This window comes from Epinephelus moara, chromosome 8 (genome assembly GCF_006386435.1).
Source record: "Epinephelus moara isolate mb chromosome 8, YSFRI_EMoa_1.0, whole genome shotgun sequence".
Classification (NCBI taxonomy): domain Eukaryota; kingdom Metazoa; phylum Chordata; class Actinopteri; order Perciformes; family Serranidae; genus Epinephelus; species Epinephelus moara.
This window is the reverse complement of record NC_065513.1, coordinates 7,230,977-7,245,850: the sequence shown is the minus strand read 5'-3', so window position 1 is coordinate 7,245,850 and position 14,874 is coordinate 7,230,977. Positions and strand designations below refer to the sequence as shown.

At 40.2% G+C, this 14,874-nt stretch overlaps 1 protein-coding gene across 1 annotated transcript in view; it reads left to right on the top strand.

Moving 5' to 3' along the window:
- niban2b (niban apoptosis regulator 2b) overlaps positions 1–14,874 on the top strand; it is a 48,115-nt gene that overhangs the window by 14,438 nt on the left and 18,803 nt on the right. The window contains exons 2-5 of the mRNA XM_050051358.1: positions 7,314–7,444; positions 9,328–9,456; positions 9,556–9,661; positions 11,100–11,267. Coding sequence (XP_049907315.1) covers positions 7,314–7,444; positions 9,328–9,456; positions 9,556–9,661; positions 11,100–11,267 — 534 coding nt within the window. The remainder of the gene's footprint in view (positions 1–7,313; positions 7,445–9,327; positions 9,457–9,555; positions 9,662–11,099; positions 11,268–14,874) is intronic.

Here is a 14,874-nt window from a genome sequence, read left to right as displayed (position 1 = left end):
ATATGTATATATATATATATATGTATGTATGTATGTATGTATGTATATATAATATATATACTTTAATCTCCACTGTGTTTGTTTGACAGGTATACTTATTAGTTGCCTTACAGATTTTTTTTTCTCAAAAACATCCTCTTGGATTCAACGATGACCTCATTTAGATGTTAGTGGTCAAAGGTCACTGTCATGTTGCGTCCACCTCATTCTCAAGAACGCAATACCTTAAGAACGCCTTGAAGGAATTTCTTCAAATTTGGCACAAACATTGACTTGGATGCAAGGATGAACTGATTAGAATTTGGTGGTCGAACTCACAAAACATAACCTTACCAAAATGTCATGACCACATTTCAAGAATTCCTACATTAATTATTACAAAATTTCACACAAATATTTAATAGAATAAAATGATTAAGTGATGACAATTTATATTCTAAGAGTCAGCTTCACTGTTGTGTCGTAATGTTCTACAAAAACACTTTTCTGGCCATTACTTAACATCATATTTTAAGAACAGAAGGGACAAAATTTGGTCAGATACTGAGTTGGTGACAAAAATCCCAGGTGTCCATCTTGATACTGTGCTGATTGTATAGATCTTCTGTGCTGCCGGGTTAAAGATGTGTGTAAAGCATCCATGTTTAAGAATACGTGGCATCTCAACATTTGAAGCATTGTAAAGTGTCATGGTTGCAAATGACTCTGGACAGACATGAATGTAAACTGTAACTACAACTTGACTGGTTCGTCAAGGCATACAACTTCATGGTGGTAATTCTATTTATTAACTAAAACAGCCAAAAATCTTTGATCCATGTCATTCATAACTGGACTTTGGGCGATCTTAAGTTTGTCTGTAGGCTACAGCACAACAAAGTAGGAAATAACAACACAATGAAAACCGACCAAAAAAAAAGAAACCATATAACAACATAGCTTACTTATGGGAGAAACACAATTAACAAGGAAAAATTTCCAAATCAACAAAAACTCTCTAACACACTGAAACACTTGCACTGTGGTATGATGCTGTGCAGCGGATGGAACAAAACAATGTCACAGCCACAGCAGCTGGAACAAAGTACAGCTGAGCCAGATGGAATTGTTCCTCCCAGTTCCCCCACTGCTGGTGGCGAAGAAAACAGAAACGGTTGAATTATTCATCTTGTATCGTGTCTAACTTAACGGATCAAATTTATCTATTGATGTCAGTTTTGTCAGTCAGAATGTGGCTTGCAACAGACTAGGCTTGTTGGTTTTAGCTGAGCCGATTTCTGGAAAAGATGTGGGCTCAACAACTTGAGATAAATGCTGGTTTTATGCCAGGCCCAGTAAGTTGATATTCAAACAGTATGAGTTGCTTTGTATGTCTTAGTAGGAGATTGCAGGGAGTCTAATTTATTTTCTTTATTATTTACTCAAGGCAGTGAGTGATATTACTGTGAACATAACCATTGTCTTGTGGGTCGTAGGGAGGATAGGATGATAAAACTGTCTGTCTGTGATTTACAAACTAATGAAACATCCATCTTTAGGTCCACGACTCTCTCTTTCCTTGCTTTTTATTCCCATAGAAGGAGTTCTCAAAGTGTTGTTTGTGAATAGAGGTACTTAAATACATCAGCTTAGTCCCCATATGAATAGGGCTTAAGACAAGCATGGCAAAATCAATTCCTAGTCCTTGACTAATGGAAGATAAAGATACCCCTCAAACTATGAAGAGAACTTCACATACAGGCATTCACACACTCATGTCCCAGGCTTACTGAATAGGATCTATCACTGCCCGGTAAAAAATACCTCTAGTAATACCTCACACATCACATTGTTGTGAGCTGTCACTTTGTTGGAACTCTTCTCTTTTGGCAATGAAATCTGCACAATCAGGGTTGTTCTCAGTCAGGAAGTGGATGGTCAGTGGAAATATTGAAAAGTTTGCTGACATGTACTAACGCAGCTAGGACAGTCAAAGAAGGGCAGCATTATCTGTGAGTGTATCTCCTGCTGTCTTTAATTGTTTGAAATGAATGAGGTCTTTGAATCCCCTCAGTTGTCTGATGCAATCTGGTTTTCATGTGACTGACTTTTCCAAAAGAAGCATACCAACCATGGTGTCTTTCAAAGCAACTCCTTTTAAGCAGCTGCTGTGTGCTATGAATCATACGCACACATACACATGGGGAAATAGGGCCCAGGTTGATAAATACCGAAGTTGTCCTTTAAGGCAGGGTGAGGGAGGAGGGACTTTTGAGGGTTTGCACACTCTTACACAAACTTTTTTTTGTGTAGTCATGATCACATGGAGCTTAGTGCTGTGACACTAAGGTGAGTGTCATACACACACAGATGCATTGCATTGTTACTGTCTGCTGTGGGGATTCAACGAGTCAGCCCTTACTGTTTTCCGGTCTTCCACTTAAGGCTCTGCAGGATGACTGCATCATAGCAGGAAGTTCATTGAATGTGCACTATTGTTTGAGAGGTACAGTGGCATGCAAAGGTTTGGGCACCCCTGGTCCAAATTTCTGTTTGCTGTGAATAATTAAGCAAGTAAAAGATGACCTGATTTCCCAAAGGCAAAAAGTTAGAGATGACACATTTCTTTTAATATTTTAAGGAATATTACTTTTTAATATCAATGTTTTACCCTTTTGCCCTTTTTATGGGCCTGAAGCAAAAGTTTGGGCACCCTACATGGTCAGTAGCGCCCCCTTTGGCAGGTATCGCAGCTTTTGTAACCAGTAAAGAGTCTTTCAGTTCTTGTTTGGGGGATTTTCCCCCATTCTTCCTGCAAAAGGCTTCTAGCTCTGTGAGATTCTTGGGCCATCTTGCATGCGCTGCTCTTTTGAGGTCTATCTATATTCAATGATGTTTAGGTCGGGGGACTGTGAGGGCCATGGCAAGACCTTCAGCTTGCTCCTCTTGAGGTAGTCTGTTGTTGATTTTGAGGTGTGTTTAGGATCATTGTCCTGTTGTAGAAGCCATCCTCTCTTCATCTTTTTTACAGATGGTGTGATGTTTGCTTCCAGAATTTGCTGGAACTGAACTGAATCCATTCTTCCCTCTACCTGTGAAATGTTCCCCTTGCCACTGGCTGCAACACGATCAATCCACCCCTGCATTTTACAGTTGGACATGAAATTCTGCACCCTTTTTTCTCCAAACATGATTTTGCTCATTGCATCCAAATAGTTAGTTCTATGTTAACTTCATCAGTCCACAGGACTTGTTTCCAAAAAGCATCAGGCTTGTTTAGATGTTTCTTTTCAAACTTCTGATGCTAAATGTTATGTTGAAGACGCAGAAGTTGTTTTCCATGAAAGTCATTTTTGTTCAAGTGTCACTGTACACTAGAACAGTGCATCACCACTCCAGAGTCTGCTAAAACTTCCTGCAGGTCTTTTGCAGTCAACAGGTGTCTTTGATTTGCCTTTATAACAATCCTACGAGCAGCTCTCTCAGACAGTTTTCTTTGTCTTCCAGACCTCAACTTGACCTCCACAGTTCCTATTAACTGCCATTTCTTAATTGCATTATGAACAAACTGATGAAATGGCTACCTGAAAACACTTTGCTATCTTCTTATAGCCTTCCCCTGCTTTGTGGGCAGGAGTAAGAATATTCATAAAGCTTTGAAATTTGCATCACCTGGTCTTTCCTAACTATGACTGTGAACAAGCCATAGCCCTAAATTGCTAATTTAGGTCTGAGGTAGAAGTTGTAAAAGTTGGAGATCTGCCTTTTGGAGTTCAGTTCAACTTCTACCTCATTAACTTCTCACATTAAACTAAATTTTGACCAGGGGGGCCCAAACTTTTGCATGTCACTGTACTTGTTATTATTCACCTGTTAACAAGTGATTATATTCTCTGGAGTAGGGCTTAGTACAGAACCTGAATACAGCTTTGGTACTGATTGAAATGTGTCTTTAGCAATATATGTTAAAGTGTTTCAAAATGTGTCAGTGTTTCATTTTGTGTACTTGGCGACACATACCAAAAGCTAGTATTAAGTACCTGCACAGATGTATAATTAGGTGTACTTACTTGTAAATCAGACAGTTCTGGAATGGATTTTATTGCGTCATATTTGCAATTTTAGACTGTGGTTTTAGACAAAGACATACCTGACATTAGGCTGTGAGAAAGAGGGAGAATTTCTGGGGTGTAAGCTACCCTCAATGCTCCCATACAACCCAACACCATGGATAAACAGAATAAAAACAAGGATGTAAAATTAAAATGTTTGAAAAGAAAGCTCACACAAAAATGAAAAGAAATTTAAAAAAAAAAAACATACAAAATATACAAGAAAGTGATCACCAAAAGTCAACATATCAAAATTAAACTGCAAAAGGTCAAGTGCAAACATTGCAAGTGAGAGAGTAAGGGCATGAGAAAAGACTCCAAGCAAATAATATTAATGTAAGGACTTATTCTTAGATCAGGTAAAATCAGTTCAGATCACCCACCTCAGCTAAAACATGCATCTATCATCACTAACTATGGACAGAAAAAGGTTCAGCAGTGCCAGCCTTTCTTTCACACGTGAACTGAGTAAGAGGTTAGATATGTGAAGGTCACACAGAGCTCAAGCAAACAGCAATGATGTGGACTCACTGATAAAGCAGAAAAGAGCAGTGTGAAATGCCATTCTTTAGACTTGGTCAAGTTCATGTTTGACTTTCCCCTTAAAAATGTTCCACATGAATAACTCTTGGCTCTAAGTCACGGGACTTGAACTATCACAGAAGTACAAATATGCTAGTGATGACCTTGTGACCTGCCCCTCAGACTCATTAAAACCACAGACTGTAAAAAAAAAAAAAAAAAAAAAGGTTTTCCATTTTGGCTGTTGCCATTTTGAATGTTTGGAGCTAGAAATGAATGTAATTTGAAGAGAGGGTGGAGATAACCCTAACACTAGCTGCTAGCTTGGTTAACACTGCATTTACAGGCTATGATTAACTGTGATAATATTAATGATAATTTTAGCTTGTGAAAAACAGGCTCAAAATCATTAAAAACAAGATGTTCTTACTGGGAAAACTGAAAATGACTCCTTAAATAGAGGGTCTTTTTAGTTCAACCAAACACAAGACTCCAGACAACCAAAACATTACTATTAACCTTCATAAACTGAAAACAGATTGAAATAGCAACAGCTACGTCTTCAGCTACACTCTGTGATCTAGGGCTATGCCATGGTTACATTACCTTACCAGTGGTCGAGACGGTACCACCCACCTCTCATGCAAAGCAGCCAAAACCTTAATTATGAATTATAAATAACTTTTATTTATTTATTTATTTTTTTTAAAGATTTTTTTTAGGTGTTTTTGCCTTTAATTGATAGGACAGATAAGTGTGAAGGGGGGGGGGAGCGAGGGAATGACATGCTGCGAAGGGCCACAGGCTGGAGTCGAACCTGGGCCACGGCGGCAACAGCCTTGTACATGGGGCGCCTGCTCTATCCACTAAACCACCGACGCCCCCAAATTATAAATAACTTTAAGCTTTATTACATTTAATCACATTTAACAGATGAGTTGTAGAAACATTCGCCGCTCTGTACAGTTGTCATGAACAACGAAATTCTATAGAAACCAAAACCATTCTTTTGTATCAGGCCGGAAATGTTTTTTTTTTTTTCTGATATAGAAATGGGCATTTTTACAAAGGAGGATTAGGGCCATGTCAAAGGAAAAAAAATATATTGATATCCTTTAGTGATTCTTGAATTCTTGATTTTTGATGATATAGAACAATTAAACAGCCTATAGTAACCTATAGCCTTGGACACAGGGAGGGGTAGACAGAGGATCAAAGTCTGATGAATTATGAAATAGGGATTAATATTTTTGGCCTGTCATATGTGACACAACAGACAACTGCTCAGGTTAGCACAACAAACTGAATGGCGTGTGAGTTAATCACTATTAGGAGCACAAATGAATACACCAGAGCTGAAAGACCCACCTGCTGGTTCACAGTGTGCCAGTCAGCTTCTGCAGCACGGGAAAGAGAGTGATACATAAGCACTGGACTGTGTGCCGGTGTTGCTCTGCAGTTTGTAGGGGTTAAGAATGGAAACACATTTAACATACTAGCGCACACACGATGGCTTCACCCAGGTGTGTTAATCACCAGCACGAGGAAAAAACACACCAGAGGCCAGCTCGTTATCCCAGCTGCTTTCAGGCAGCCTTAAGATGCAAAGCAGAATGGGATACATTGTAGGTATATGAATGGAAACACACTGGACATGATCACACGCAGTGCAGCATGACCCAGATGTGCGATCACTGGTGGCACCCTTCTTGTAGCATATAATGAAATGACAACACCCAACAGCTTTCAGGGGATATTTTTTTCTGGTGGTGCACTGGCAAAAGTGGAGGGCTGTGGATCAGTGTGGAATGGATGAATGAAAAATGAAAACAATAAACAGTTCCCATGTGGTAACGCTTCGCATGACATTATTAATGTAATAATATCACCTAAAACCCTTTATTCTCAAAGATTTATTACTTAATTTTGAAAGACTTAAGACTTTATTCTTGAAAAATTATGACTACATTCTCATAGATTTTTGACTTCATTCTCGTGGATTTACGACTTTATTCTCGTAGATTTATAACCACCTTGTAGATTTTTGACTCACGTAGATTAATTACTTATTTTCAGAGATTTACAACTTTATTCTCATAAATTACAACTTAATTCTTGTAGATTTACGACTTTATTTTCATAATGTTATTACTTTATTCTCGTAGATTTATGACATTATTCCTGAAATCTACAATATTTTGTCTTAATTGTGGCCCTAACCTCCTTTGTACAATTTAGCACAGGGTGCTCTGGGGATTGACTTGCGTCTGATTGAATTTTATTCTATATCAGGGAAATCATTATTAATACTTCCTACTTGGGTATTTTCAACTTTTTATAATGGAGAAGTGTGTGTGTGTGTGTGTGTGTGTGTGTGTGTGTGTGTGTGTGTGTGTGTGTGTGAGATGTGAGAGATGTTTGAGTCACTGTATTTCTGATCTTTCATGAATAATACTGATAAAAATTTCTGATAAAAATGACTGTTGACTGTGTCGTCATGTTAGCAGTCCTGAAAATGTTATGCCCATTGTGCTTATTGTTTGGAATCCAATGTGAAACACATTGAGCATTACAATCATGCACACACGCCTTCACATCACATTCATTGTGTAAATGTGAAAAAATGCCTAAGAGCCTAATTTAGAACATTTCTTGAACAGTGCCGCTACTGTCCTAACAGTTTGTGCGTGTGTGTTTCAGCTCGCACCAGGGAGGTGATGGGGGAGTTTGGGCGTCTGTACGAGCAGCAGTATGCAGTGGCTCTCTTTAACAAAGTTCGCTTTGACATAGAAGGAGGAGGTGGCCCACAACCCCAGCTACTACATCGCAAGGTAAAACATCCTCTTCCACCACTGCAAAACTGTGAGTGCAGATTGTATACACTGCAGCAGCTCAGGAGTAAAAATCTAAACAACCTGCCAAAATGTTTCCAAACTTTTTTTTGAATACTCGACTGAACACGAAAGTATGGAAGCCCAGTTCTTCCAGGAAAAGAAGATCAAATGTAAAGAATGACACCAGTCAAATGAATCACATTAATGCAAACCTATGATACAAGTCCAAGGAGGTCATTGTCAATGTTATCCCAGGCCCAGTTTTTCTTCCTGTTGTTCTTAAAAGTTGCTGGCACCATGATATTCAGATACCAACATTATCAGCTACTCCATCTTGTTATCTTTCTGCTTCGATGATATCTGCCCCCTTCTGTCTGACTGGCCAGATCCAGGTGGCCACCGCCAGATGTCCAACATGGCAAACCCTTTGCGGAAGAGGAAACTGCAACTGTTTCATACTCCTACCACTGTGTTCAGAACAGCTTCCTCCTGCTGCTTTCCCTGCATTGAAATGACTGGAAGTGGCGAGTTACCTCGCAGCAGTGTGAAAGCAGCATTATGTTAATTTTAACCAGCCAGGTGCTATATAGAAAACAACAGCACCGAGAAACAGACTTGACATATTTATTGTTCCAGGTGAACTTGGGGAAGCCATTTCTGTATGTGTGTGGTTATGACCGAGGCTTTGGAGTGGACGTCAGCTCCAGAGGAGTGCTGCTCTCTCATTGATATGCGCATTATATGTAAATCATGCTCTCTTTGCTTGAAACCCCTCCCCTCCACACCAAAATGGTGACACTGAGAAAAGAATGAGATGAAGAAAAAAAATCCGGAGATGAGAATCAGAAACTGTAAAGAAAACTGACATCAAATCAAATTTTAGCAATTTTCAGACCATTTTTAGGGTGCTTTCACACCTAACCTGTTTGGTTCGGTTAAAACGGATTCAGGTCAGTTTGCATGGTTAGCATGGTAAGTAAGTGTGAACAAGAACCCAACCAACTAAAATAAAACTAAAAATAAACTAAAATGCAACAATGGATAATTTTTTCCCTCTTGTGTGACCAAATAATCCCAACTTCAGGTGAAAAAGCACCCTCAGAAAATGTGCTTATATCGCTTTTAATGTTTTGGCATTTAAAACTAGCTTTACTACCTTTTTTATGGGTTTTGTAGAAAAAAAGCATGTTAATATTCCTCAAAGTAAGGTATCAGATATGCTATTGGTACTGGAATTTAAGTATTGTATGGGTATAGTATCCAAAAAATACAAGCCTTAATTCAGCGTCAGTACTGTGTCCTATATGAGTCAGTGTGGCATAAGAACATTGCATCAAATTTAGGTATTAAAATAAAATGCATGTGGCAAAAAAAAAAAGTTGACCCACATCCTGGGAAATACAGTAAATGGTTCATGGTGTCTAGTGCTATGGAGATGCAGGAGGACCGCCTCTGTTGAAAGCAGCCTTTTTCTTTTATCTTTTTCTCGGTGTTTCTCAGTGGTCAAACACATTTTCTTTTGCGCTTGCAGATAGCTTTGTCTGCTTTTTACAGTGACACACTAACGCAGACACTCACATGCGGAAGTTGGGTCTGGAGTCTGATAATGAGCTGGTGTATGAGTGTAGTAAGGAATGCAGTCGGCTCAGAAAAAACACTGTTGGTCGGGTGTCTGGGGATTTAGAAACAAACCTTAATGGATTCATTTGAGATGTGTATTTTTATAAAACACAACCACACTCTGGCTTTCCACTGATTCTCTAGCAATAAAAAAGCTCTTGATTCTTCCAACCTGCTTGTGCAGTGTACTGACTGAAAATGTGTCTCTTTGCCTTTGTGGTGTTAAATGTTTGAGTTGAAATGTGTCTTCTCTCTCGTAGATTCCTCTGGAGAACAAATCCATCTTCTCTGGCTCGCTCTTTCAGTATTTGGAGGAGAACAAGAAATGGAGGAACCGCTTCCTCTTTGTTCCAGACTCCTACAACATCAACTACTACGACAGCAAAGCGGTGAGAGGAGACAAACACGCTCTGTACAGTCTGTTTTAGATTATGCTGGTTTGATTCACTGTCTAACATGTGAACTCTGCTCGCCTTCTTATCTACCAGTCCCATGATAGACGCCTCCATCCCAAAGGAACCATTAACTGTGCCGGCTACAAAGTGCTGACATCTATGGAGCAATACCTGGATCTGTTCAACAACAGCCTACCTGGTGAGGAGGAGGAGGAGGGGAGTGGATGTGGGAGGAGGGAAGCAGATACTAAAGCTGCAACACTTTAGTTGCAGCATCAATTTTATTCAGGTTTTATTTTTTATTTTTTTCACTTTCTTCATTGCCAGAGCATCTAAAAGCTGAAATGTTTTCATGCATTTTTGTTTATATTCATTTATTTATTTTATTATAAATATTTGTGTTCTTATCAGAGCAGAAAAGCTTCTAACAATTGTGGAATGTGACTAAGTACATTTACTCAAGTACTCTACTTAAGGTGAAGTGTGTAAGATTTAGTTGGCTTTGATGATGTTCAGTGGTGAATTACAGATTGCAACAAGCTAAAAACTTCTCCCAGTCAGAATTCCTTTAGTGTTCAGTGTTCAGGAGGTTTTTATTAGGAGCGGAACTCTTCACAGAGGTCACTTCCTCTCCAAAACAAATGGACCAGGCCATGAGACCTGCTAAAACCACTGAATAAAGCAGTGTCGCGTTACAAATCAGTACATCTCTGATGCAATTTGGCCCACAAAATGCTATTGTGTGCTTACCCCATTTTTCTCATAAGTTAATGTGAGCCTACCTTTTTCTGATCCAGACGTTAAGGAGATTTTTACCGTGAGCTGAATTATCTGCAGAGGTCTGTTCCCTTTTCAAAAACAAATAGACATGGTGATTTAAACTGACAAAAACACAGAATAACACAGTTTCACGTTACAAATCCATGTATTTCCGACACAGTGTGGCTCGTCACTGCGGGTGGCTACACCAATACATGCTAATGTGTGGTCACCTTTTTCTCCTCCGATAACATAAGATCCAGAAGTTCAGGAGGTTGGTTATCCACAGAGGTCTCCTCCTCTCCAAAACAAACAGACCAGGTGATTTAAAGCAGTAAAAACACTGGCTAAAGTAGAAATCATGTTACAAATCAGTGTCACTCCAGTGTTGCACATTGCAGTTGGGCTTCACGAAAATGCGAAAACGCAAATGGTCCTATCCAGAGCAAGTGTTTAGTTGGTCCGTTTTGGGTTACTGTAGAAACACGGTAATGCAACATAATGCGTTCCATTATACTGGAGAGAGGGCAGGCATCGCTATGGTCAATATCTCCAACTAGCTACATTGTTTGAAGGGTAGATGAACCCACAGTGGGGCTACTGCTCACCTATTTGTCATGTTAAGTCCTTTAAACATGAGAACAAACTGGTTGTGTTTGAACATGCCAGAGGCTGCTCATTGTCACTCGTCTCCTCCATAAACCGCCGAAAGTCTAACCCAAACAGCTGACCTGCAACACAACATCCAAACTATCCCTTTTAATACTTAAGTAATGCTGAGGCTGCTGAAGACTACATTAACTTCTTCATATGCACATCACGTGTAGAAAGTTTTGATCAGATTTCTCACTTTGTTTATGTTGTGCACATTTTTCCAGATATGAAAGCCAAGGTGGGGAGTTCACCCTTCCTTAAGTGTGCCACCCAGTTCCCGCTGATCCTCTGGCACCCTTTCGCCCGGCATTACTATTTCTGTGTGGTTGCGGAGAACGAGCAGCAGAAGTGGCATGCTGTCCTCCAGGACTGTGTCAGACACGCCAATGATGGTGAGTCCTGCCAACTAATGATCAGCACAAATTTAGTGCATTTAAATCCACTGGTGAACGAAACATGACTAGAAACCATGATCTCAACAACTTATATGACTAGTAGACTTTAGACTATGCTATTTTCATTAATTATACTAATGCTCCAGATTAGTTGATGATTTACTGATGTACCATAGTGCCAAGACACATTAGAATGCAGGGTAATAAAGATTCCTTCCCGGATGCTTTGAGGCAGGTTTATGGGATCAATTAGGGTACCTGATATTGGATTTTATCCAGATATCCCCTAATTTTAGTGATCATCAAGTCTCCTCTGTAGTGGAAATAACATCATATTATGCATGCATACTCTTATCATGATGGCCCACCAGCAGATGGAGACATGAAATACAGTGCTTTTCAATGTATGTAATATTCATTCATTGTTCTAAATAAGAAAAAGCATCTTGGCCGATTCCAGTATTTCATTTTAAATCCAATATCAGCCGATATCGATGACATGCCGATATTATTGTGCATCGCTAGGATCAATGTGGACTTGAGTCCTTTGATTTAGTCTGTATCTGCCCAGGGCTACCAGCTGAAGGGGGCTCAGATCTTTCCCACAAGGACCCTCTGGAACAGTCTTTTAGACTGAACATATATATGGCTTAATCATAATGGGCAGTTTGCGCTCTGTTCACTTATTGCCACAAAGACATTTTGTGGAAAAAATGGAGAAGCAGTGAGAGCAAGAATGCCGTCATCCTGGATCAGTGCCTTCAGAGTTCTGTATTCAGCACAAAAAGAGTTTAAGAGCTCTGGGTTCTTGTGATGGGATGGCACATGAGAATGAAAATGGTATCTGTCAAAACTTGCTGAGAAACCTTTATGTCAGTTTGTTAAATATTGAGTTTTCCATACTTGTGGGTTTGGTGTGTTTTTATCTGACCTTTGAGTTCTCAGCTCCATATGTAGCTGCCACAATCACAGGTGAGTGTGAAACTCTACAGAACTGAAAAGTGGAAATAAATACATCATTATGGCATATTTACCTAGTTGCCATGGTGCTTAGCTCAGATTAACATTGTGCAAGAGGTAGGACCCAGGAGAGACCTGTCACTTCTAACAGGAGCTTTGTTCTAACATCACCTCCCTCTGCTGTTTACTTTAGCAGAAGGTTCATTAAGTGACAGGTGCTACAGTTTATCCACCAGACCTGCACTTACATTCTCAGACACACACACACTGCATAGTTATTGAAGGGTGGAAATGGAAATAGATAAATAGTTGTTTGGGACTGCGTGTGGTGTGTGTTAATAAATTAGAATGTAAATAAGCAGGTGCAGCTTTGCAGCATTGCAAACAGTGTTTCTATGTGAGGTATGTTCAGACAGAGCCAGTGGAACTGCATGAGTTGCATTCTGCTCTGTTTACCTAAAGTTCAGACTGTGAGTCAGGAAGTTTATACATTCAAGGTCCTTGTATACTTGCTAGGAAACTGGATCCTGGACTGTAAAAGTAATGGATGTAGCCATCATGACGTCACCCACTGGTTTGTGGAATCCTGTTATGAAGCCTTGAGTCTGGCATTTTTGCCGTCACCATCTTTGTTTTTTGGACCCAGAAGTGACCATATTTGGGTGAGAGGCTGGAGCTGTGGAGCAGCGAGAGGTGGATCTGACTCATAGACTGTGCTGACTCCTCACAGACAGTCTGTCACTTAAAGTGGCCACGCCCTTTATTGCGCATAACTTTAAGTCTTAATAAGATGTAAACGGGTGAATTGTGTAAACCGTGTACAGTTTACGTGAATGTTGAAATTACATTGCAAACATTTTTCAAGCTACTTGTAAAGGTTTGGTCGTGCTCTCGACTACACACTCTCCAAGACCTGGCTTGGTTTACCCTCACTGAAACTGAAACCTATGTATTTAGTGCCATCACAATCAGTCTTTAAACCAGCTTAATGCTTTGGCCATTTTAAACAAGACTTTGAAACAACTTTGTCACTTTGATGTCATGAATCAGTGTGTAATTTACACAAAATGTAATACAGCTAGGCAGTGAGTCAGAACCGCACTTCCTCTGATGTACCATGCAGTGTTATAAAGTGATGTGTATGGCTTCCTTGGCAACTGAGAGATTTAGTTTGTAGTGCCAGAGGCAGTGAGAGGTTTTTACAATGTGGCTCAACAACAGCTCATTGTTTAGACTGCATTGTGTCAAAGTCTGCTCTCTATCAATGTTTCATTTCTTCAAATTCCCTGTCTGTCTAGCGCTGACTGTTTTGCTGAATATTCCAGTGTGTTTCTCTTCAGGTCTCTTAAACATCAACAAGTACTGTGATGACAAAAGCTTCAAACTCAGAGATAAAACTTAAGTATAAAAACCAGAAAAACATTCAAATTTGTGTAGTTGAGTAAAGCAAATTAAAACAAATGGATTTTCAGATTTTCTTTTCTCAGAGGCATATTTGTGTTTGCTGCTTGATGTCTTAGCAGTGCAGTGTGTTGATCAGAAACCTGTGTGAGTTGTTAGGGAAGGAGCTGTGAGGACTCAGAAAGAGGAAACAACCAGTACATGAGTCGGATGCCTGAGCCTTAACACAGGCCAGATGCACAACATATGAACAGCTGAATGACTTCATGTGTTCTCTGCGCTACACAGCACAATGCACTGACTTTAAACAGCTACAGCTTTTAAACAGCCACAACAAGGTGTGGGTGCACCAGTCTCAACCCAGGTCAACAAGTCATTCTTCCTCTTAGAGAGGATTCTGTCATCGACAACTCATTCCCTTTGTCAGGCCAGGAGAGAACCAATGGAAGCCAGCAGCAGGAAGCTAACATCTCTGCTTACTCCTGGAAAGAGAAATGCATGTTGACCTGGGCAAGCAGCTGGTTTTGAAATCACAAACTGATGTCATGATGTGGTCCACAGCTGCCAAGAAGGTCCTCATTTCTGAACTTATTATCCCGTGGGAGGAAGGGATACCGGCAGCACATTGAGAACTTTGAACTGTCAGCAGACTGTTAAACAGCACGCTGGACCGCAAGCATCCACCCAGCAGACGTTGGATACAGGGGCTTTGTGGGCAAATTAGCAATCTAACTTTTCCAAGTGGTTTGGAGGACTGAGGCGAGCTTATAGAGGGCTATGAAAGAAGTGGCAGAGGTGACTGAGAAGCTACAGGTTGTGGCTGTGGAGGAGGGACAGTCTTTATGGCTCAACACCGTAGTCAGGGTAGCTGCAGGGGGTGTTGGGGACAGTTCCCCAACTGGCCACTGCCTACCCACTGGGAGATGTATGGGGTAGGAGTTGAAACCTCAATGAATGGTGGCCCCAGCTGATGACCCTGTAGCTGCCTAAGTGTGCACCAGTAAAGGTGCAGCAGGTGAAGACACCATGAGGAAAACTGGACTGTGGAACTAATCAGACTGTAAGACAGTCGTCCAAAATGTTTTACATTCCAGAGATACTACCCAGTCTTTTGAAAACCTGATCGTTGATCTTTTAGGTAATTACTCAGGCCCAGTGAGCCCCCTCAAATTTCTCATTAAATAACAACCAATCTCTCAGAAATTCAGCTGATCCTTAAGTTAGTCAAGGGTGATCATTTCAA